The sequence below is a fragment of the Equus przewalskii genome, chromosome 30 (genome assembly GCF_037783145.1).
Source record: "Equus przewalskii isolate Varuska chromosome 30, EquPr2, whole genome shotgun sequence".
In the NCBI taxonomy this organism is placed as follows: Eukaryota; Metazoa; Chordata; class Mammalia; order Perissodactyla; family Equidae; genus Equus; species Equus przewalskii.
Genome location: NC_091860.1, coordinates 11941818 through 11968049, shown reverse-complemented (window position 1 = coordinate 11968049; position 26232 = coordinate 11941818). Strand labels below are relative to the sequence as shown.

The 26232-nt window shown below is 41.8% G+C and overlaps 1 protein-coding gene across 10 annotated transcripts in view; it reads right to left on the bottom strand.

Annotated features, from left to right (window-relative positions):
* C30H10orf67 (chromosome 30 C10orf67 homolog) overlaps positions 1–26232 on the bottom strand; it is a 145208-nt gene that overhangs the window by 79144 nt on the left and 39832 nt on the right. For all 10 annotated transcript variants that reach the window (XM_070600794.1, XM_070600798.1, XM_070600795.1 and 7 more), the window contains 3 exons: positions 12591–12746; positions 6278–6425; positions 5095–5153 (listed from right to left, as the gene is read on the bottom strand). In XM_070600794.1, coding sequence (XP_070456895.1) covers positions 5095–5153; positions 6278–6425; positions 12591–12746 — 363 coding nt within the window. The remainder of the gene's footprint in view (positions 1–5094; positions 5154–6277; positions 6426–12590; positions 12747–26232) is intronic.

Here is a 26232-nt window from a genome sequence, read left to right as displayed (position 1 = left end):
AACTAGCAGCAGGGGAGTAAAGAAGGGTCTGGTAAATACAGATTTCTTTTAAATGATATTTGAAGAGCAGGGAATGGTAATGGCTTCAGGGGTAGTCAGGGTCAATGGCCACCACCCAGGATGATGGCTTGACTCTGGAGGCTAGAGCTAAAGTTTTAAAGGCACAAGAGAGAAAGAGGCTGATGAAGAAGAGGAAGCTGATGAAAAGGAGGAAGGAAGAGATGGAGTCAGGCAAATGGGTGGAAAGATGAGTGAAGGCAAAGAAGAATGTCCCCTTGTCTGGTAAAGAGGAGTGAAGGTAAGCAATGTGACAGAGTGAGTGAGCAAGTGCCGAGGTGAAAAACATGCAGTGTCCGCTGTGTTCTCTGTGAATTAGGAAGCAGTGCAGAGGAACGGAATCTGGGAACTGAGAAAAGTTGTGGAGCTTGAAAGAGCTGTGGTGGGTAGTAAGAAACGGTGCTCATTACATCTGAGTGAAATGACAGATGGAGGGAGGGCACAGCTACTCTGGGTGAAAACCCCATTCCCTTGCATTGTCAACAAAAGGCAAGGATTGGCTTGTCTCCAATAGCATAGGGTAGTCCCTGGGCAGAGCTGGGGAATAGAGTGGACTGGCCAGATGGGAGCCTCAGAAGCTGAGGCAGTGGTGTGGATGAAGATGTGGGAGGTTGCACAGCAGGTTTCGAGAAAGTAAAGGAATGAGAGGTGGAAGGAAAGAAAAGGTTGTGTGTTGAGTCATCATACCTTGGTCTGAAAAGAAGCGCCACCAAGTTTCCAAGGGGTGTCAATTACCCAGACCTTCCAGCCTCCTTAGATGTCCTCATCAGTTAGCTCTGCTGTTGTACTTTTACCCTCTTTTCTTCTTTCCATCGACATCATTTACAAATACTCTAGTTTCATCTTTTAAAAAGTTCCTCCCTCGCCCCTTGTCCCCCTCAACTCGTCCCCTACCTCTCCTTGGCCATACGCAGCCAAACTTCTAGAGAGTTGCCCATGCTCACTGTCTCCACTTCTGCAGCCACCTCTCTTCTCAACTGTGTCCATGTTCCAGCAAAATGACTCTCTTTAATAATAGCAGAGTCATTTTGTTGCCAAAGCTAATCATCCAATCTTCCCTTTTTCGCCTTTAGCATGCCTGACCTCTGGGCTGCATTTGACACACTGGGAACGATTCCCTCCTTTCTGAGACCCTCTCTTGCTTGGCTTCTGTGCTGCCCACTCTCCTGCTTCTCCCTCTGCTCTCTGGCTGGTCTCATTTTCTTCTGAATGCTACTGAATGTTCTCCAGCCCTAAAGTTCTCTCTTTCTTTCTCTCTCCCATCTTCAGCCTTATCATTGACCATAGCTTTTGCTTCCTGATCATCTCTTGAATTCATCCTTCCCCTCCATCCCCAGTGTCACTGTCCTTGATCTCTTTTAGGACTTCATAGTTTCCCTGATCATCCAAGTAACCTCTTTACTGGTCTCTCTTAGCTCCAGATTTTCCTCCCTCCTATTTGTTTTCTTTCTGGAACACAAATCCAATTCTGCCCCAATGCTCAAGACACCCAATGCATTCAGAAGATAATTTAAGCCCCTCAGCATGAATGATAATTCTCTGTCCTTGTGTCCTGCCTCTCACCGCCCCATGATCTCACCTACCCTTCAGCTATAGCTTATCACATGCACCTCCCTTCCACGTGTTTCTGACCCTTCCCACCTCCCGCTCATCCTGTCCTGGCCAACTCTACCATCTCTTCCAGAGTCAGCTCAGTGTCCTTCCTCCCCCCTTCCCTGATCCCTGACTATCCGGGCTGGGCATGCTCCCACGGGCCCCCACAGCAAGCTGTGCCTCCCTGCATCCTGATGCCAGTCACACGCTGGGCTGTCATCTCCGATGGCTGGTCTGCCTCCTTCCCCGAAGGAAATTCATATTACGGTCACAGCTGGAATACAGATTCAGCTGTTACTAGATGGTTGGAATGTAAACATAAAACCTACTGAATCCCATAATTCACAGTGCTCAGCTCAGATAGATGGCAAGAGGTCAGCCTCCCCAAATTCAGTCCCACTTCCAACTTGTTTTTCATTGTATCTACAGCTTAAAAAAGGGAGCATGTGACTTATCCAGAGGCTTCTGAGCCGCTCCCTTCCATCTTTCCGTTTCCTGCTTGCCCCTTTCCTACCCCCAGACTCCCCTTTTCCTGACCCAACATAAATTCTCACCACAGCGTCTCACACATTCCCACCTCATACTCTCGCCACACCACATCACAAACAGTTCCACAGACATACCTCACACTTCCAGCACTCACATTGCGTACACGGCTCTTCCACCCTCTTCCCGGCCTGGTAAAATCAGCTGGAGTGAAGGAGAGTGAGATAGGTGTGGAACTGTTTGTGGAGCATTTCTAGAACCTTCCAGGTAAAGCCAGGCATCTCTTCTCTATGTGCCTACTTCTATTGCATTCCGTCCCATTTTGTCTCTCCCTCTAGACTTGATCTCCTCCACAGCAGAGCCATTTGTGTGTGTGTGTGTGTGTGTGTGAGTGTGTGTGTGTGTGATTTTTGTATCTCAGCAGTAGTGGAGTGCCTGGCACTAAAAGGCACCTAATAAACATTGCTGAGTTAACTGATGTAGTGAAGGATATTGGAAACAAGTCAGTAAATATCAGCTCCCATTTGTTCAACAACTCCTCATCTGCCTTCCAATTGACAAGGTACTTTCGTGTACATTATCATATTCTAGCCACACAGGGAGCCTGTGAGACCCAGGAGAGAGGAGGGTAAGGGACCGGCCCAGGGGCCATAGTGGCAGAAATGGAACAGGACTCAACGTTCTAGATTCGTTCTGCTCAATACCAAACTGTACCTATATATTACGTCTGTGTGGAGTTCCTGTGCATATAAAGAAAAAAAGAAAAGAAAAGAGACAGGATAAAAGCTGTTCTAACCAGGGGTCTGCTATATATCTCTAGAACAGAACTGTCAAATAAAAATGTAATCTGAGTCATATATAATTTTGAATTTTATAGTAATCTGTTAAAAAGGTGAAAGAAACAGATGAAATTAATTTTAATAATACATTTTACTTATTCCAAGAGTATCCAAAATATTATCATTTCAATATGTAATAATCAATATTAAAAATCATTAGTGAGGGGGCTGGCCTGATGGCAGAGTGGTTAAGTTTAGCATGCTCCGCTTCGGTGGATGGGTGTGTACAAGTTCAGATCCCGGGTGTGGACCTACACACCACTCATCAAGCCACGCTGTGGTGGTGACCCATATACAAAGTAGAGGAAGATTGGCACAAATGTTAGCTCAGGGCCAATCTTCCTCACCAAAAAAATTTTTAAAAAGATCATTAGTGAGATGGCTCACATTTCTTATACTAAGTCTTTGAAATGCAACATGTATTTTTTACTCACAGCACATCTCAATTAGGGGGCTAAATTTTCACTGGAAATACTTGGTCTGTATTTAGAAGTCATAAAACTCACAGATGAAAAATAGACTCCCATACCCAGGTTATTCAAAATATACATAAAGATTTTCCAATAACTGAAACAAATATCAGTTTTTAAATTTAAAAGAATTAAATACAATTACAAATTCAGTTCCTTAGTTGCACTAAACACAATTTGTGTCCAGTAGGCACAGGTGGCTGTGGCTGCCACTGGGCAGGGCGGATCTGGAAAGCTGAGGCAGCATTTAATTGAAATATTTAAACTCACTCACAGGGCATCTTTCTCTCTAACTCGTGGCTTCATGGGGAGGTTTCTTGTCCTCCTCACAGAGAATAGTGAGCTTACACAAGTCCTCTCTATCAGTGCCGTCCAGACCGAACAGCTTTAGACACATTTGAACAAACTGTGATGGCTCCCTTGTAAGGTATCAGGTGATACGAGAAGGCTGAGATTGCATTTTTAACCTTAGAGATTGATGCCAAGAAGGTTACACCTGTCTGGTCACAGACTCTGTTGTCATCTCTCTCCGAACGGGATTTGCACCCTCGCCATTGCCAACAGAGCAAAGCGCAAGAAAATGAGATCACTGTGAAGACCTGGGATGGAGTCACTTATCACGGAAAACGTCTCCCAACCCTGACCCAGGAGGGTAACCATTTCTTTAAAAAATTGTTCATGGAAGCTGTTTTATTTAAAACCTAAGACTATCCGGAACTGCAAAATTGGATTGCTATCTGAACCCAAGCTTAGGCACACGTGGCGACTGAGCTCTGGGAATGTGGCTGGTGTGATGGAGGAAGTGAATTTTTAATTTTACCTCATTTTAACTAATATTCATCTAGAAATGGAATCTCAATTCAGTGAGTGCAAAGCATTTACGTTTAATTGGAATAATTCAGGGATTGAAATCCACTGTTTCATGTGTAAATTTTATGAACTCTAAATACATTCTTGTTCTATGAATCAAAGAGTATTTTTAAGCGTACCAGGGATTGTGCTCAGCTCTGAGAAGGTGCCAGAGACGGAGAGACCACGGTCTCTGCCCTCGTGGGGCTGACAATACGGCAGGGAGGGCTGACCATTACAGAAAAGTGTTTTGAGACCTACAACAGAGAGGTCCAGAGAGCTAAGCAAGCACCAAAGCAGGAGCGCCTGGCCTGTGCGTGGAGGGCGGAACTGCTGTGGTCCGGCTGCATTGGACGCGCTAGGAAATCTTGATCTTCGTGATAAAAAAGGGTCCCCTGTTCTAAATGCAGGTTTCCTGAACAACATAAGCCCAGTTCATTCATATACTCAAAAATGAGCACAAACCAACATCTGATCTGAAAATATGACTGCTCACTCTTAATAATAGCACTTTTCCACAAGCACATCTTCAGACTCCCTGGGTCATATAACTTTTTCATTCCGTATGATCAGCAAGGCAGACACTCACTTATTCCAAATAAACGAGGTATCTGTAGACTAAGTCATTTTCAAGATGGGATCCTCATTCATTACTAGAGCCTCTACCCAAATAACAGGAGAGATTAAATATAAAAATCGGCTTTTCTCTGCATCACAGGACAAGCGTGATGCTATGTCACCAATTGTGCTGATATTTCAATTTAAAAGAGTCATTCATCAATGTAAAAAAGTTACAGTACCCTTTGAATAGTTTTATGATCCTTTTCTGCGATCTCTTTCAGACTTATAATTTCATCTTCTGTAAACAAAAGGAGAGAGAGACCAACCATGAAATTACAAGCTTATGCCCCTGTATTCAAAACGCCTGCTTCAGGGCAGGCTGCACACCACTGGCAGGCACGGTGGACGCGAGTCCTAGCCGGACCGTGACCTTCACAACTGCCCTTGACATTCACAGCCTTCTTCCTGCTGTTCAGACGGCTGGTCAGATAGGGATGAACTAAGTTCAAGATCTAAGTGTGGCTGAGGGCTGAGACCTTTCCATCGATACTAGCAATGGACACTTTTGCAGTTAGTCACAGCCAATACGAAGGGCTTTAGCAGGTGGCACTTTGGGACTCAGTAAGAACTATTAAAACCTGAAAACGTACTATAATACCACAGCGGAAGAGCACTGAAACTACACTGGCACGGTATAATTTTATCTTCAAGGGGTGTTGTAATAGATCTGATTTTACCAAAGTTTCGCTGAAAACTTTCTATTGCTTTATTCACCGCTTTTCATACTGCAGATGGAGAGCAACAGAATATAATTAACATAAATACAAAGATAACAGTAAGTGAAAAAGTACTTCAAAGCAATCTAGCTTGGGTGACTGAAATCCAACTTTTACTAATGTTTATGGTATGGAAAAAAGAGGGGATAAAGTACACACGTGAGAATTTGTACTGAAAATTTGTACCAAAAATTAAAAATACTTAAGTAGTAAGTAGTAGTATATTTTCCTGAAGGGCTAATTCTGTTTCTCCACAAAGCATACTCCAACATGTATGCGTTAAGTATTTAAATGTTATGAATTTTAGATAAACAATTAAGCGTATGAAACAGAAATCAACAAAAGTTTCTGTTTATGAGATTTCTAAGTGAAATAGAGCACTGATTAGCACAGTTTTTCAAAGGCCAATGCTTCGCTTAAAAAACACCCTGAGTTAAAATATTGTGGCTCCGGATCACAGCCCAAAGAGGTTCTCTGTCCCAAGCAAGGAGAGTACTTAAATGAAAACCAAAGGATAGCTATCAAACTGACCTTTTAAATGTAAATTACCAAACAAATGTATGTTTGGAAAAACACAAACATGGCTGTGAATTTTATGAAGTGCCCAATGTATAGATTTTTCTCAAAAGCGACTTTAAAATGTTACCTAACATTGAATTTTCTTTTTGATTGAGTTGCAGCTCTTCTTCGAGTTCTGAAACAAGTTGAAGCAGTCTCTCATTTTCTGCTTTGTAATCCACAGCTTCCTTTTCTAGAGGTGTTTTTGCCCCGCTGCTGTCTCTGATAAGAGATTCCTGAAAGACGGGGAATTTCATATTTCTAAGCAAGGAGCCAAGGATTTAAATATGCAACACAAGACAATACAGATACAGAAGAGCCATCATATAATTTTCTGAATTCTATTCCACACTTATAATATGAATAGTAAAAAGGAAGGACACTAAATAGAGCTTGCTAGAAGAAAGGCTGCAGTACATTCTGTACAAAGACCACAGCACATGGGGACATTTTATTGACAGGAATAATGCATAGCATACTGTTTGTGTGCCCTCATCATTCAGGTCAATTCATTATGGAGGCTGTGTCCGGGGAGGCAGCTGGGGCCCTTCCACCCACACTTCCCTCTGTGTGTGTCTGAAGTGCTGTCCGCCCGTAACTAGGCAGGCTGGGGAGACGTGGATGGGCAGCGCCAGGGGGTGGCGAAGTGCATGGCGAAGGAGGGGGGCTTGTTGCCTTTGTGGCATTTCCCAGTGTCAGCGCTGCCAGTGTCATGAGGAGACATCACATGTCAAAGTGGTGACGTTTTCAGGCTGGGAGCCGCATGGAGTCCATCAGGCACACGGATATCCACACAGTTGGTTTTCTGCTGGGTGGAGGAGCCACCCAGAGGCAATTCATATTCTGGACATTAACATGGCTTTGCATGCCTGTCACACTGGGACTGTGCAGGCGATTAATGCTATTGAGGACCTCGGCTTACATCTCTATGCAAACAGTGATTACCTTGTAAGAAGGTTTCAGGATAACTTACAACAAAAGACTTTAAAGTTATAGTTTTAGTAAAGCAAACTCATTTACATTTTTATTATGTGCGTCTTTTGTTTAAATCTTGCCATGTCCATTATGGGAGAGGCTTTTTCTTACGCGCTGGAAGCTTATTGCGACAGCTCCTCTTCTTTTCTTCTTCTTCTTCTTGTCTGTTTCAAAGCTATTGAAAACATCTGAATATACTTGCTTATGGCTGTCTAGATTTTGCTGCCACAAGTTTTAAAAAAAATTAAGATGTAATGGATTGGGGAAAAACGGGTGTAGAACTTTATACTTCGTGATGCTAAAATATTAAACTGATTATGCAGTCTCAAAATATGAAAGAGTGTGCTTTAAAGTCATTATATTATTATGCTAAAAGAGACAGGAGGTTCTATATGCCTCCCCTCAAAATTAATATAGACAATAGAAACACTTTTGAACTGTAATCTTCAGATGAATTATAACCTATTCTTTCTGTAGTAATTCCATGACTGCAAATGCACAAGAATAAAATCTCCCCTCAAAAAACAGGATCACTCTTCCCAATATACCGGTTTCCTGTTGAAATTATACTTTTGTTTAACTTCAGAGATATCTGGAAATAAATTGTTAAAATGTTTTCCTTTGTGATCATAATGTCTCAACAGAAAAAAAGTGGCTACAATGTTTCATAGTACATTAACAAACCCTTAAAACACGAGTGGCTTACTAACGTAGTTACATCAGAGTTAATTTTTAAAATAATGTTAAATTTTGCACTAAACCCAATATAAATCTTCACGATTTTGAATCACCATTCCATTTAAATTATCTGAGCCCATTTCCTTCTTAATTAATGAGAATGAACAAATCTAGCAGTTAATAAACAACAATTTTCTTACTAAGGGAAGAATTCTGGTCATTAATCGCTTGTTCCACATGGTTCAATTTAAGACCATCACAGAATGTATTTATAAACTAAAAAGGCTTTTAAAAAATAAACAAGCAAACAAACAAATAATATTTGCTTTTGTAGGCTTAAGCAAGCATTTTTAACAGTGGCAGAATATGAACACCCACGACAGATTACATGAGCACCCATGATCATAAACTAAACAAGAACTATTTGAATTAGTCAGGTGACATGTAAAATTTATAAGTGGGAGCAGCTAATACCTAAATGTGTTTTCTAAAAATCTCGTATAAAAGCAGGAAACAAGGAAAGCTCACTCATCTCGGGGATTTTTCCTCCACTTAGCCATCTCCAGCCCCTGCTCTGGTGAGGTTAACCTTTAGCTCTGTCCCCACCATCTGTCAGCTTCAGGAACTGCAAGTAATTAACTATTCAGACTCCCACAGCAATGAGGACACTCATTAGCAAAATGAACAAAGAGATAGTTCTGGGCTGCTACGGTCATCTGTTACACTCTGAGCGGCAGGTTTTGTGGTGGTGTTCCTTCTACCATCTGCCTACACCACTAGTTTTGGCTTACTTAAATCACGAGACTTCTTTAAAATAAACTGCATTGATAAACCAAGGTTAAGAAGGATGGAGATCATTAAAAGGCAGTTAACTAGATGTAGCTATTTAAAGCCACATTACAGTGGAAGAGAGAGTGTGTGTGATCCGTGATCATCCTGGAAGTTTAAATTTAAAAAGAACTTGCCGATTTAAAGTTTTCTGTTATGTTGTGAAAACTAGAACTTCAGGTGGTGTCTCACGTGCTATTTCTCTTCTGAACATTCACAAGATGTGCAGAATCATTGCTCCCAGGTTTCAGAATTCCAAACTGATCTTGAAAGAATCCTTTCTGAAAACTCAGGTACTCTAGAGCCTTGCCACTCAAGCGTGGTCCACGGACCAGAAGCCTCAGCATCACCTGGGAGCTTACTGGAAATACAGAATCTCAGGCCCCAGCCCAGACCTACTGTGGAATCTGTATCTTAACAAGAGCTGCCGGTGACTCATATGCACAATGAAGTCTGAGAAATATGGTTTGGAGCACTGCGTGTGGCTTCTTAGCCATCTTCCTTCTGCCATATTGGTGTCTCAATCCCATAGGCTCCCTGGATAGGACTCGGACATCTCAGTTTGATGCTGGGGGTGAAGTAGGGTTCTGACGCATGCCCATGATGCATGACAGTCACGGAGGAGAGCAGGTGCTTTCCCAATGTGTGACAACCAGGAAAGCGGCACACTGGGGCAGCGCAGCCCTGAAGAGCTGCCACTCTTGAATGACAGCTCTGTTTCAGAGCTGTCAGCAACAAGCAGTTATGTTCACCGATGTGGGGGGGGGAGGTGTGCATGGTTGATGGCTGCGCAGCTTGCTCATTTTGGGGTAAAGAAGAAAAAGGAAAAATCTGTCAAAATGACAACTCTGATTGCAATTTAAACACGTACGCGCATGTGAGGGCACACACCCTGACGAGCTAACTTCCTTTAGCAATTCTCAAGCGGATTTATCAACCTATGGCATGACAACCTGAAAACTACAGTGGTATGCAGTGAAGTCAAATGGTTTCCTACAGAAATTAACCTGAAAGAAGCTCAGCCCTTAAGTGAAATTGCTCTCAGGAAAATTCAACATCAAGGATGCTCTGACCTGGAGAGATGAGGCTTCTGTAACTTGAAAAACTTCCTTTTCTAACTTCCGTTTTGTCATAAATATAGTTTAAACTAGCTCTTTATTAAGTTTTCCCTTTCCTCTCACACTCTTGTCAGATTTCTCTCAAAACAGTCCTAGAGAGACATTATGACTACTTATTAACTATAAAGCTATTTATGTAATTTGACTGTCAGCAAGAAGAAACTAGAGTGCTTCCCTATTGTTTATTTCAAGGGTTTTCAAGTTATTTCCACTGCTGCTTTGAAAGTTTCTCCAAATTCTGTTTTCCAAGTCTCATTTCCGATGCTTGGTGCCTCAAGCTATTTTACACCACTAGAGGGAGCAGTTGTATAAGATGAAATTTCAAATAAGAAGGCGAATCCTCTAGAACTTAAGCGGCATGGGGTTTTAGGAAAGCTTGTCCTCAGAGGATTGAAAAAAGGTATTTCCACAGGTTTAATTTTATGTAACCCATGATCTGCTGTTGTGACATTCATGTCCCTATTCCCAAAACGTACACTAGGACTGCTCTCCATCAGGGCCTGAGACCAGGGCCATAGGTTTTGTTGGGGTCCTAAGGAGCTGGGAGAAACGTCTACATCCAGTTAATAAGGAGTATCTCACCTTCCTCAAATCTTAGGGGGTTTACAGACATTTTGATGTGATCTCCGGGGGACAAATGATAGTGAGGTACCCAGGGTATTCAGAATGCCACCCTGAGCCGGAAAGCACCCTGCTTGTGCAAGACCAAGTGGAGCCTCCCACTTCCCCTCATACTCACAAAGCCATCGCCCATCCTTGTTCTTTTCCCAGGACGTCCACACGGACCAGTTAACGGGTTGGAACACTTAGAGGCGTCAACATCACTAGAAAGACTTCATCACTAGAAAGACCGTCTCTAGAAAGACATCACCAGAAAGACCACTACTCCTTGGAGTAAGGAGCTCACTTACCGAATCGGGACGTTCTCAACAGTCCGAGGGCCGTTCAGTGCATTCCATGGAGTGTGAACCAGATGGTCATAAGCTCTTGTGCGTTTCCTCATCATGATAATTAGAATTTATATGCTTATCTTTCTCCAAAGAACTCAAAGCAATTCACATTCGATACAACTGGTATCCTTCTCATAGCTCTCTCTCAGCCAGGCAGGTAGCGCTTTCCATTTCATAAATGGGGAATCAACGCATCAAAATTGCCCTGCCCATCTATGCGGGGTGTCTTCAGCCAAGGCAGGATTAAAAGCCAAAACTGTGACAGACTTTTGCCTTTTCTATTTCATTATTTTCTCAAAAAAATAAGTGGAACTGTAGACCCAGGAATAGGTTAAGGAAAACTAAGTGCAAAAATTGGCTGTTCCTCCTCTCTAAGGCAATCAGACGTGTACAAAGAATTATTCACCTTTATTAGATCTGTGCTCATAACACAATGCCATGTTACGCAGAAGATGCTCAGGGTTCTTTTTAGAACATAAAGAACTCTAATAGATTAAAAAGCAAATACTCCACGAGTTGGTAAACAAAATCCTTTAGAATGGGGCACGTTCAATTCCTTGTTTCTTCTGACTTTGGAGTTTTAAATAAGAATACTAGTGTGGGATTTAGATAAACCAAAGATTGCACTTAAAGGGGCTGGCGACCCACAGGTGTTTCTTCCCACTGTTAATAGTTTGATGTATAACTTCTCAGATGTTTTCTGTACGTATACATGTATGTGTCAATATTTACGTGTATATATACACATGCATTAACATACATTATACATTAATTATAATAATATATATTAGAGTAATTTAATCTATTAGAATAATATAATCTATATATTTTATGTATATATAAATTACAGCCTTTAGTTTATTAATTTATCTATTAATTATAATTTACTATAAATTTATATTAATTTATGAATCTATCTTACTGTGGAGCATAAAGTTCCACCTACTTCTGCGGGCTTTGGATTCAGCTGACCTCCACTGTTTTCATGTCATCTTTATCATTGACTAGCCGTGTGGCTGGGGGAAGTGACTTACCCACCCTGTCTCTGCTTCCTCATCTATAACCTGAGCTGAGCTGAGAAGAGGTACCATTGAGGAGGCACCTGGTACCTGCTGGTGGCTAGCCAATAGATTGTTATTCCTCTGGCCTCTCTGCTAGCCTCTCCTACTCAGCTTCTTGCTCTTAGAACCTAATAATCAAAATCCCTCTATGACTCCGGACTGTGGTCGAGTCAGGGACAGCCGGTGGCTCAGAGCTGACTTCAAAATGGACCCACCCTCAGGGTCCACAGAATCCTTCAGAGCAGGGTCAACTTTCCCTTCTGCTTTCTCTCTCTTTCCAGTTTTGTTCCCATCAGTGCTTTGAGCGTTCAGGCAGCTCCTGGCTCCCATGGCAACAGGGAGAAGTGGGGGAAACCCTCAGAGAATTTTCCTTCTTAACATTTCCAAAGGTCATCCTATTCCAAGTTGGCTTCTTGGAAGCCTCTGACTTGGGGAGATTGCTTAGCGTCTTTCAGACTATCTGGATCCCAAGAAAGGGTAGGAGTCTTCAGAATTAAAACAGAACTCTATTTACGTGCTCTTCCAGACTGGGAAATTGTTTGCAGTGGGAGATAGGTTATTTCATTGTCATTACAAAGAAAAATTGAGAATAATTACTCTGCTCCTATTTATAACTTTTCATGGGTTTTCCAGAATATACCATTGAGCAACAAAGGGTTAGACTGGCTTATGCTGTGGAGAGATGGCCAAGATACATCAATCATATTTCCTTATTCTTAACCCAAGCTTTTAGATAATTATATATTTATTTACATATATTAAAATGAATTACTCTTTGCTTTGAAGCTTACACATCTTTGGAATCCAAATTCTTCATACAGCTCCAGCTCCTCTCGTAATTCCCTAATAATTTCATCTCTCTCCTTTAGTTTTCTTAACAAAATATTCATCTTGACAGCCATCGTGTCTTGCATAGAAGTCTGCTCTTCCTCCACCTCAAAATATTTCTGGGGGGAAAAAGCAGCATGAAAAATCAGATGCTAAACTGGTACCGCCAGAAACCATTCCACGTTTTATTTAAGCTACTGTCTTGTAAGTTATTTCATTTTTGTAACTTGCACACAATTTTTAGCGAATAACTATACTTGTATTGAACCATATGCTAGAGTCTCCTGGAATACAGCACAGAAATATTCCGTAACACAAAGCGTGCTGTGTTACTTGAACTGCATCAGCCACGCAAATAATAATAGTAAACCTTAATGGTAAGTCCCTTCGCATCACGACTGTGAATGTCTTACTTCAATCTTCCTCTAAAAAGAAAGAGAGCAAAACTTGGAATATGTAAAAAAAGGAAGTAAAATTTCAATGGTGCAATGAATTCCCTCAATGGTTGGGGATGGAGATGTGGAAAGAAACAAGTACCATTTCTTGGCAGCCTGTTGAAAGCATTCAGGTGCTTCCCCACATGCAGTCATTACTCTGAAGAACTGGATCTCAAAGCCAAGACAGGTCAGGAATGATTAAAAATGGATGCCATTTCTTACTTCCAGCATATAAAAAAATCTCATTTTCAACACTGACATGGAAAAACATATTGTGCATTTTGGACTCTTTTGGGAATTGCAGAAGAATTATTTTGTTTTTATTGTTTGTTCATTGTTAATACATTTGGGCACAGGCACATACAGGAAATATAGCAAAACCTAACCAGATCTGCTAATATACTTAATACTGTATTTTAAAGAGTTGGATTTCCAGACTAAAATTGTGCTAGTATTATAGGATGAATACCGGTAGACTGAGAAGAACAATATTATATTGAGGTAGCATTAAGAGTCAAGCTGGGAACGTAACACTGATGTAGTCTACACGGCCCTAGTGAAAAAAATCACCATATGAATATCCGGTAGAATTAAAAAGTGAAAATAGAATAATCCATATGACAATACCAGCTTTTCAGTTGGGTGATTTTAAAGAAGAGTATTGAGTATGTGGATCTACGCTTCACGTCTATTCTTATCTATGTCTACAGCTCAAATGCTCTGCAGAGACCGAGACACATTATTGTTGTTACTGTTTGTCACTCAAACCCAGATGCCACCTGCTCTGGGAAGCCCTGGCACCTCTCTCCGCCCACTGGCGTTCTTTCTACATCTTATCAACACTCTTCTTGGGTCACTCTGTTTATTACTTATTTATTTGCTCACGAATTTTTATGTTCTGAATATGACGGCTTTATTTTACTCTTAAAAAACAGCAAAACAAAGGTGGTTCTGACAGGTTAGCCAAGTCATCTCCTTTATAACATGGCACAAACCACCCCCAGAGGTCATTGAAACCCCCACCGGGAGCGGTGCTGAGATGCTGCCCATCTTCGGGGGTGCCCGAGGACAGGCCAGCCTCTCTGGACTTCCGTGCAGGGAGAGTCACAGTTCTTTGCAAGAACAAAAAGTTTCATTTTTGACATTTCAAAAAATAGTTGTAAGGCCCAAACACATTGGATTCCTCTCTTCATCTCCAGGCGTGTTTCTGATGTTTCACTAGTGCTTATCCAGCGGGCTGGACTCCGGGGGAGATAAGCGGAGAGCAGCTTTATTTGTCTTCACCACCCCTTGAAATCTAGTCTCCTGTCTCGTGTTTCTCACCTTCTGGAAGAACTCTTGGGAAAATGCCGTGGCTTTTTTTTTTTTTTTTCCTAACCCTTAGATAACAACAACAAAATCAGATAAAGGAAAGAAAAATAGGAATAAAGCAAAAGCCAAGAAAACAAAACAAGAGCAAAACCTCCCAAATCCCATGCAACCTACTCTTACCCATCAAAGCTCCTGCCCGCCCTCCCTCCCCGCCCCCCCGAGCTCTGGCCTCCCTGAGACATGGCTGCCTGCAGAGGGAGAGAGGGCTTGAACCTTGGCTTCCTTTTCTAGTATCCAGAGATTTGGTCAAACACCAGTCTAGATGTTGCTGCGAAGGTGTTTTTTTGTGTGAGATTAACATTTAAATCAATAGACTTTGGATAAAGCAGATTATCCTCCACATGTGGGTCCAATCAGTTGAAGGCTTTCAGAGAAAGACAGTTCCCCACAGAGAGAGGAAATTCTGTTAGCAGACTGTTTTTGGACTTGAGCTGTAACGTCAATGCTTCACTGGGTCTCCAGTCTGCCGGCCCACCTTGCAGATTTCAGACTTGCCAGCCGCCATGATCACACAAGGCAATTCCTTAAAATAAGCCTCTCTTTTTTTCTCTCTCTCTATACATACATCCTATTGGTTCTGCTTCCCTGAAGAATCTTGACTAATACAATATCTACATCTAAAGACCATAAGCTCACACCAACACCTCCAACTCCAACTCAACACCACAGTGTTCATTACGACCCATCTCCTTTCCAGAGCATAAGCCCGTCTCTAGCTAAGAGAACTGGCCCTTATGATGCTCAATGCCCTGACGTATTTGCTCCATCCTCACGTCCTCACCTCGCTGTGCCACCGAGAGCTGGGCTCCGATGTAGAGAATGTGAGGGGAAGGAGGCAGGAGTACGTCTGCAGTCTCTTCATTCACAATGGCAAGAAAATGTTATTTTGGACTTTAGTTCCTCTGGTCTTGCCAGAAGAATTAATATTTGTATTTTAATTTTTCCTTTGGCATGTGAAAGTGAGAAGCGGTTAACATTAAAATGTGGGACATAATTGTTGTCTTTTTAATATTAGAATAATTTTTGATGTCATTTTATCTCGTGGGCAAAACCTCGTGATAGACAATATCGGACAACAGAGGTGGACATCATCTGGGGTGAGCAATAGACTAGCAAGGAAATTGTCAGTATTGGATCACAAAGTGACCTTGGAGGTAACTGTTAATAATGCACTTTCCTAACTTAATGCTGAGTCTCCTGGGGTACCAGAGGTCTCAGGACCCCCAGAGGAAGGGTGGTTGGCTTTAAGGGGCTGCATCATGAAGGTGGGAGCTGTGCTTTCCTCTCCCTAAGGCTCAGATACACAGCTAGTTGATCATGGGCTAAATGGATAAGTTCAAAGTGTTAAGAGAAGAAGAAAAATCCAGGGAATGTTGTTTCCTTCCACGTGGAGTGACATCCTCCAGTCAATTATCTGAGTATGACCTTGGAAGGACAAACTTGGCCACCTTTGGACCACACCCTTCCTTGTCCCTTTCTCACTGGGGCGAGGGCTGCAGAAGCACACGACGGGCACAGCAGGAAGACACCTGCCCAGCGCTCGGCTGCCTGCGATGGGAGTTGAGTCTGCCAAATGCTGGGGCTGAGCCCTGGGTAGCCCGCTTTATCAGAAAACAAATAGTCTCCATCTGCTGGCTCCTGGCTTTATTTTTCAGCCAGTCCAGAACCTGGGTAGGGAGGAGGCGTATTATTTATCGAGTCTCATAAGCATTCCAATAATATTTATCTTTCAAGGCTGCAAATCTAAGCCCATCATGAAAACTACTTAGAATTCTACAATGATTCTTTGATGTCTTTGAGATAAAATATAAATTCCTTAGCTTCGCTTGCCTGTGTCCCCTCTCACCACGTTCTCCAGCCCTCTGCTCTGCTGGCCACACCAAATGATTTGCAGCTTTCTGACTGTGTCTTGCACCTTAATGCCTCTGTGCTGTCAAATGGTCCACTTCCCTCTCTTCCTCCCATCTTCCCTCAACTTGCCAAATATTCATGATCCTTCAAGGCTTGGTTCAGGAATCACCTCCTCTCGAAAGTCTTCCTTAACTATTCTTCCAAATCCCCAGGATGAATTAGGCACTGGTCAGTTGCAAACCTCTATTATGGACTGCAATTGCTGAGTTTCTTATCTCTCAGCACCACTAGACTATGAACAACTTGAGAGAAAGGGCTGCTCTTTTCTCTGCTACAAAATCAGACGATGGATGGATGGATGGATGAATCGACAATGGAGTGAAAGAAGAGTTAAAGCCCCAACATCATGCACTGCCTTTGTTCTAGGAAGCTTTCACTAGGCACTCAGGATCTGTTTCCGGTACCACGGTACAGGTCGAATTCTCTTGGCACCCTTCTTGGTTATATTCAGGCCTTTATTCAATAAAATTTGCCAAATACCTATCATGTGCCAGGCTCTCTGGGTGGAGCAGAGTACAAAGATGAATAAAACTCAGTCCCCGGTCCACAGGAACAAAAAGGCTAGTGTGGAGACCAATCCATAAGTAGGTAATTGTGATACAATTCGGTGTGTCAATTATCCAGGAGAGAAAGAGCATTCCACGAAGGGACATTCTGTGACCATTCCAGGGAGGTGACTAATAACTTGAGGTGTGCAGAAGCGGGCAGGTGACTGTAAGTAGCTTAGTATCACTGGAGGGTGAAGTTTTTGCCAAGAAGTGGAAAGAGATAAGAGTGGAGAGGTGTAAGGGCCTTCTGGGCCACGCTAAGGGCTTAGACGTCATCCTGCAGGTATGGAGGAGAGGCTGACGGGTTTCAAACGGGCAGGATGTGACCCGGATTTGAGTTTTGAAAGACCACTCACTTGACTGGGCAGACAACGGACTTAAGGAGACCAGATGGGATAAGAAGGTAACAATCACAGGCCAGGCAAGCCATGCTGTCTGAGCTAGTTCAGTGGCATGACAAGGGTGGATTTAGGAGGTAGAAAACTGGCAGGATTTGATGGCTCACCAAAAATAAGGATGTATTCGGTATCTATGCTGTGTCAAGTTTTACCACAAACTTGCGGCTTAAACACACACACATGTATAATCTCACAGTTTCTGTGAGTCAGGAGTTCAGGCACGAACTAGGTGGGTCCTCCACTTAGGGACCACAAGGCTGCAAGAAAAGTGTCATTTGGGGCTGTGGTCTCATCCTAGGCTCGACTGGGAAAGCATCTGCTTTCAAGTCTGCTCAGGTTGTTAGAAAGATTCACATCCTTGCAGCCGTAGGACTGAGGGCTTCTGTTTCTCGCGGACTTTCAGCCAAGGCTTGCCCTCAGCTCCAGAGGCTGCCCAAATGTTGGGGCTCCCCAACATGACTTCTTGCTTGTGCCAACCCAGCAAAGGAGAGACAGACTCTGCAAGTCAGGTTCTACACTCTTATATGACATAATCATCACAGCATCTTTGCTGTATTCTGCTGGGCAGAAGCAAGTCCATGGTCCCTTCCATTACACGAGGCTGTGAACACTTGGGGGCAGATCCTGGTGTCCAGCACAAGGAGAGACTCCTAGCTTCCCAGCTGGGGATACTGGCTGGGTTGTGGTGCCACCAACAGAGACCAGGAGACTCAGGAGACAGGGCAGAGCTGAGGAGAAACATGCTTTGTAGAGTTGGGGTCATAGTGAGTTTGGGGTGACTTATTCCGTAACTCTTTTCTATCATAGACTCTAGTTTTTTTGCCATTTCATCCAGTCAGTCTTCTTTCTCACCCTCTTTTCAATATCAAGCCTCCTCCAGGCCATCAACAGTCTTCCAGGGAAGGGAATTTCTCACAATCTGAGGGGAGGCACCCTGCCTGTGGCAGAAGCCCATCGTGGTTTCATAATTCAGAGACCAGAAAACTTAATCCCCTCCCTATACCAAAATGTTGGTATTTTATTGCATAATACTGTTATTAGGACTTTTTAAAAAATCTGAAATTAAATAATCTGATACTCAGATGGTATTTGTTGCACTGAAATTTGGAATGGAATCGAATATTAGCGCTCTCATTAGAAAGGGTTCTTCTAGTGGCTGGCCCGGTGGCTCAGCGGTTAAGTGCACACGTTCCACTTTGGCAGCCTGGGGTTCACTGGTTTGGATCCTGGGTGCAGATATGGCACTGCTTGGCAAGCCATGCTGTGGCAGGCATCCCACATAGAAAATAGAGGAACACGGGCATGGATGTTAACTCAGGACCAGTCTTCCTCAGCAAAAAGAGGAGTATTGGCAGGAGATATTAGCTCAGGGCTAATTTTCCTCAAAAAAAAAAAAAAACAACCAAAAAAAAAGAAAGTGTTCTTCTATACTGTACCCCTGCGGTCCTCCAGAGATGGAAGAGAATGACAACCAACAAAACAAAGCTTCCTTGTAAGTAGAAATACTTTCCCATTTCAAAGACTTTTTAAAACAATTTAAACATTATATCATTTTAACAAACGCATTTTTAACATGACAGCCTAGAAACAGATTCACATAATTCTGCACCGAATCTTCATCTATATTTGAGAAAATAAAGAAGACAAACCAGAAATGCTTTCCTTGAAACAAACACCGCTACTTGCTATCCATAAAAAGGTGGCGGTCCCTGCAAAACGAACAGAGTCGTTTGCAATGATCTCTTCAAAAGTGTCAAAGAAGAGATGTGATTATTTGATGATAAAGACATCGTGAGAAAGTATCTGAAGTTAACTCATAGCAGTGTTCCATCCTGCCAATTACTGCCAGTCAGAAAGAGAGCTTTGTACAAAAATTTCCTGTGGCTTGATGCTGATAAATTGACACCTGTTTAGTTTTTTCAAGATCATATTTTTTTTAAAGACTTTCTTAAGAGCAGTTTTAAATTCACAATAAAATTGAGAAGAAAGTACAGAGATTTCCCAAGTACCCCCTGCCCCCACACATGCATAGCCTCTGCCATAAGATTGCACATTTTTAAAAGGTCAGATAAAATGATCACATTTTCGTGATTACATTTTCTTCCATCTTATGTAGCACAGTTTATTATTATTACTATTATTTGGTGTATTACTTTGTTTTTTTTTTGGTTTTTGGTGAGGAAGATTGGCCCTGAGCTAACATCTGTGCCAGTCTTCCTCTATTTTGTGTGTGGGATGCTGCCACAGCATGGCTTGATGAGCAGTGTGTAGGTCTGCACCAGTGAACCCTAGGCCATTGAAGTGGAGCATGCAACCTTAACCACTACACCACTGGGCTGGGCCCAGTTTATTACTTTTTGAGTGCCATTTAATTTGCTGGTAATTTATATTAGAACTATGAGTTTGATGTTTATTTTTGTTTGCATTTGTTGTTTTAGATATGTTCATAGAATTTGTATTTGAAATATAGCGTATACTTAGTTTACTATTTTAAAAGTACCTATGAATCCTAATATTTAAAAATAAATATTATTAGGGCCAGCTTGGTGGCACAGCAGTTAAGTTTGCGCACTCCACTTTGGTGGCCCAGGATTCGCTGGTTCAAATCCCAGGAGTGGATATATGCACCACTTATCAAGCCATGCTGCGGCAGGTGTCTCACATATAAAATAGAGGAAGATGAGCCTGGGTGTTAGCTCAGGGCCAATCTTCCTCAGCAAAAAGAGGAGGATTGGCAGTGGATGTTAGCTCAGGGCCAATCTTCCTTAAAAAAAAAGATTAATTAAAAATAAATAATATTATTAATAGCACTATTTCAATTTTATGAAAAATAAATATAAAAACATACATGGCCAGAATCTGCTTCAGCCTACCTCTCCCTGTCCCCACAGCCTGTCACCAGAATAAGGAGTGCTCACTTTTCTTTGTGCCCCAGGGTTGTTTTATTTCTTTTTTAAAGATTGGCCCTGAGGTGACATCTGCTGCCAATCTTTTTCTTTTCTTCTCCTCCCCACAGCTTCCCAGTACATCGTTGTATATCCTAGTTGAAGTCATTCTATTTCTTCTATGTGGGATACGACCACAGCATGGCCTGATGAGCAGTGCATAGGTCCCCGTCCAGGATCTGAACCAGCGGCCTGTGGAGCACATGAACTTAACCAATAGGCCCAGAGCGGCCCCAGTGCCCCAGGGCTTGAGTTTTCTCAGTCACCAGGGCGATACTTGTGGTGGTTTGGGTTACATACTTATCCCACGTGTTACGAGGATGCTTTAAGAGGATCTTTTAAGAGGGATGCTTAAAACAGGATGCTGAGGAGTCTGGAATTCTCCTCATGTGAGAACCACTTAAGGAGCTGGGGGCTTAGCCAGAGGGGAGAAATATGAATATCAGCATTTTCTTAAAAAATCTGAGCGAGAATCTGCGGAAGGGGAATTAGTTCCATTCATCTTTTCTCCTGAAGGCCGATCACAGTCACGTCGAAAAGGAGAGCGTTGAGATAAAAACTTAGACATAGCAATTTGCATTTTTCTGTAATCCATTTGAATTTCACTCTAGTCTTTTTTGTCTTTCTGTTGAAATGGAATGATTATGGTGAGGCACACGAAACACTTTGCGTAGTGCCTGGGCTGTAGTAAATAATGCAGTAAGTGACGACTGCTCTCATTATCATGAATTATCTGCCAGGGAAAAGGAGAAAGTTTCCCTGAGCATCATCACTCACGTTTCTATACTAATGCCCATCACTCATGCCACCTAAGACAAAAGAATAACTAACGGGAGCTCTAGTCTCACGTTAGGTCCAAGCAGACCGGGTCTGCAGAACAGTGGACGCAAAGCTTATCCAGGGCCCTCTCGACACCTCTGTATCCTTTCCTCAATTTAAACACCTCTCCATCCCCCTCTTCTCCTCTGAACTCTCCCCAACACTCAGTTCTCTAAGGGTCCTTTGTCTATCCCAGATTTTTCTCACAGAAAAAAGAACACCCACTAAGAAGGTAGTGACTTCCTTCATCAGCTCTCTGTTGATAAAGGAGAGGGCGGTGCTTTGATGCAAGGCAATGAAATTCTGATGGTTATATTTCAAGTACTCTGGGGGTAGGGATGTGCCTGATGCTTATGAACAATGGGAAATATTCTCCTCCCCTTACCCTGTCACCCAAAGGGATGTCTTCTCCATGAAGAGCGCTGCAAGGACACAGCAGCATCTGTTCTGTAAACATTCGTATGCACAATTCTGGGCCCATCACAAATGACCCTCCATAAAAAAAATCTTCAACATCCAGTTAAGATGGAGAATAGAATAGAGCTGCCAAGATTCTAAAATTGTCCTTCAGAGACCTGGGAGAACATCATCTAAAGAAGCATCCAAGTAAATGCAGTACGGCACAGGAAATGAGCATCTTCCAAATGCTACAGCGGAATGCCATGATCTTCCATGCTCACGAGTCTGAACCGAGAATCACCTCCACCAGGCTGTCAGCCTTCATCTCAACTTCACCTTGATGCTCCTCTGCAAAGAGCCTTGTCTTAGGCTGACTCAGACTCTTCAGTTGCACAAAAGTTACAGGACTCTCCCCTCTGCCAGGAGCTACCTTCATCATGTGGAGTGTAAGGCTGGTTATTGGCTTTCCTGACGCATCAGTGCCAAAGGACTGTGTCCCCACCCCATTTCTGCTCCTTCCTTCTTGTACACATTTGACTCTTCTGCTTGACAAGGCAAGGAAACACCCAGACCCTCCCCTCGCAGGGACGAGGGGCAGGATCCATCCCAGGTGGGCCTCTGTAAAGGGACCTGATTAATCTAAGAAACGCTGTGGTTGGAGCATCTAAGAAGCCACCCTCAGGAGTTTGGTCACTTCTGCTTCATCCATTCCAGCCTGCTTTTTCTTACATTAATCTTCTCTGGTTCCCGGATCCCCGTTTGGCTATACACACTTAACATCAAACTCAAGTCCCTCTGGCTTTGTTAACCTTTTTTGACCTACTTTTCTGGTGCAATTTTGGCCTTCCCTCACAGATGTATATTCCATACTTTCTTGCCCCATGCACCAAGACTGTAGGTTCATTACATTTCTACTAACAGCCCATCTCAACGGACTAACTAGTCTGACTTCATTCCATCCAGCTGCTCCACCAAGGGATGGCTCCAATAAACTATTCCAAACAAAAGCCCATTATTACACTTAATGATGAATTACTAGTAGGATTCACATCAAATTCAGTAAAAATGAAAGAATGATCACTTTTGTTCCTATTTAATATTAATCTGCAACTTCCGTCTAGTGTAAAAAAGTGATATACATCTAAGAAATTAAGCTGTGAATATTACCATTTTCAGGTAGTATGTGTATATACTTAGAAATACAAATTAATCAACCAAGAACTGTTCAAATGAGATCTGATAATTCCGCATCTGGAAATCTATCCACAAAGTGGTTGGATAGAGTATTTATAGAAATCAATGGATTTCACACCAAAATGTCCCAGACACTAAAACGTATTATAATGTTAAAAATATAAATACAGAAAAGCAATGGAGAGCCACTATATAGATAATCTTAACATAGAGCCACAAAATAGCAGGGATTGCCTTGAAATGATGAGTTAAGTTAATGAAAAAGGAGGCCATCACTGAGATGGCTTACTACCTTAACAGTCTGCATAAGCAAACCAAAACCTACAAAAGCCTCAAGGTTAGGAAAGCAAAACCTAAGGACACAAACAGCCAACTAGGTTTTTCCAAATAAGGCAAACACTTAAGCTAAAGCCAAATATTTTCCTTGCTTTGCTTCTGCCTTTTTCTCCATAAAAGTTTCTTCCCCAGCTCTTGTCAGCGGAGCACTCCTAACCCCCAGTTTGGCATCGCCTGATTCAAATTGATTTTTTCTCAAATAAATCTTGATTTTTTTTTTTTTGTGGTGAGGAAGATTGGCCCTGAGCTAACATCCATTGCCAATCTTCCTCTTTTTTGCTTGAGGAAGATTGTCCCTAAGCTAATATCTGTGCCAATTTTCCTCTATTTTATACGTGGGATGCCACCACAGTATGGCTTGTTGAGTGGTGTGTAGGTCCATGCCCAGGATCTGAACCTGCAAACTGCAGGCTGCCAAAGCAGAGAACAAGAACTTAACCACCATGCAACCAGGCAGGCCCCTCTTAAAATTTTTAATAAGCCTCAATTTATCTTTTAACATGAGAGAAACATCATAAATCAAAGGAAAAGGAAAAGATCTTCAATGAATGATATTGGAAAAATTGCTTATTATTTGTTCATGCACTCTGCTTTGGCGGCCCCAGGTTTCGCTAATTCGAATACTGGGTGGGGACCTAGCACCGCTCATCCGGCCATGCTGATGCAGTGTCCCACACAGCACAACCAGAAGGACCTACAACTAGGATATACAACTACGTACTGGGGGGCTCTGGGGAGAAGAAGAAGAAGAAGAAAAAGAAGATTGGCAACAGATGTTAGCTCAGAGCCAACATTTAACAACAACAAAAAATGTCACATAGATTTAAAAACTTGCTCCGTAGCTGAAAAAGTACTTGTACCTGTTTCCTTAACTGGTCTCCAGAGGGCAGCAGAGAGTCATTCACGCCAGCAAAAGTTACCTCTTAACCAAATGTGTATACTTGTGTTGTTTTCTCAACACTCTTCTGTTCCTTCTTATGACTAAGCCTTAACAAACTGGGTGGCCAGGATTAGGAAGGCTGTCTGAGGTCATGGATCAAAGCGATGCCAGCAAGCCAAAGCAAAGATTCAAATAATGGCTTTTGTAACATTAAAATAATTATTTAATTGGATAAACCAACTAACCACAATTAATAACTGTTGGCTAAGCATATTTAACGAGCACATTTATGAAAAACTGATGAATATTAAGCATTTAATCGTTTTAGGACTTTCTACTCCCAGAAGTAAAAAAAATGTATATGTAAAGAGTGATAGTCACTTATTCTGCCATATTTTTTGAGAATTTGATACATACTAGAAATATATCAGTGTCCCAGAAATTGTTGACGACACAAGGATTAGGAAATCGTGTTCAAAAAAATCGTGGAATTCTGACTTACTTTCCCACTGTAAACAGCAAAAATTCTGGATAAGACAGGTGAAATGTACATATAAGCTGATAAAGGAAGGACTATTTGGGCCCAAATTAAGTGAATGCAAAAATCTGGAAAAGTACGCAGCACACTGAAGTGGTCTTCACTCCAGGGTATTGCTACACCAGGTAAGGCTGAACTTTGGTTTACACCTCTGTGCAGGGCACAGAGAAGAGACATCACCCAGGTCCTCCTCAATGAAGCAACTCTAAATAATAGGAGAGTACCCGTTAAGGTTGAGACACCAAAGGGCCCCCCTTCAGTGTAAGAACAAACTGGAAGTAACTGCGTTGCTCCCTGCACCCCCTCCCACCCCAATGAAAGTGGAATTGCCTCCTGTGTGGAAACTTGGCTCTAAGGACAGAGAAAGGGAAAAAATCTCTTCTGAGCTTTATAAGCACAAGATGGCCCACACAGTTTTGTGGCCCAAATTCACGTATCTGGGTGGTCTAAAAAACCTCAAGCTTGAGAATTAGGTTAAAATGGTCACAGACCCAGGAGCCTCACAGAAATGAACATAAATCTTCTCTACAGAAACTCATTTCTCTTCCAGGCCTCAAAGAATTCCCACAGAAATATGAGTTCACAGTCAAAAATCATGAAACCCGAAAGTAAATGACATATCATGAGTGACAGCCAGCACTTGTCAGACCCTCAGAGATGGAAGATATGGAAATTGTGAAACACAGACTATAAATCGAGTATATTTAAATATGTTTATAGAAATAACAGGACTGAAACTACCAGTAAAGAGCAAGAGCCATAAAAAATAACCAAGCATAGAGTGTCAAGCAGAACTCCTAGTCATAAAAACATTCTAGGTGATATTTAAAAACTCAATGAAAATAGATAAAATGATAATAAAGTCATCTAGTGAGGCTAAAAATAGAGGATTAAAATTTTTACATGAGAACAATAGATATATATCATTAAGCCAACAATTTTTTAGTTTAAATGAAAAGGACAAGGGTTAGACAAATATCTCACTATATCTGGCTCAAAAGGAATAGAAAACCCGAATAGTCTTATAATCGTTAAGGAAGTTGAATGAGGAATGTAAAAGATGTTGATCAATCAGTCAATTCTTCCAGGTCCAGATGGCTTCTCTGGTGATTCTAAATATTTAAGGAAGAAATATTTCCAATCTTACACAAATGCTCCTAGGGAACAAAATAGGGACAACATTCTCAACTCATTTCATGAAGATAGCGTAACCCTGATACAAAACCCAACAAGGACAGTACAAAAAAGAAAAGTGCAAATCATCTCACTGATGCATGGAGATTGAAAATATCCTAAGCAAAATATTAATACATTAAATTCAACAACAAATTTTTAAAAATATATATCTATATCATAACTAAATTTGGCTTATACAAAGAAAGGTTGATTTAACATTAAAAATCAATTAATTTCACCACATTAATAGATTAAGGGAAAAATCATATGGCCTTTCAGTAGATGCATAAAACCTACATTTTATACAATTGAAATGCATTCATGATTTCTTTAAAAAGTGTCCTAGCAAGAGAAATAGCCTGATAGTATCTACAGCAAGCATTACGTGTAATGTTGAAACATTGTATTGGGTCCCTGTAAGATTAGATATAAATAAGGATGCTTGCTATCGTCACTCCTATTGAACATTGTACTGGATGCACCACCCATGCAGGAAGCAAAAATGAATGAATGAATGAAGAAATGGTGTAAGGAAGAAAAATGAAGTAACAAAAATACAATTATTCTCAATAAAACTGTTTACATAGAAAGTCTCAAAGACTCTATAGATAAATTATTAAAATAAATACAAGCATTTAGTAAGATTGCTGGTT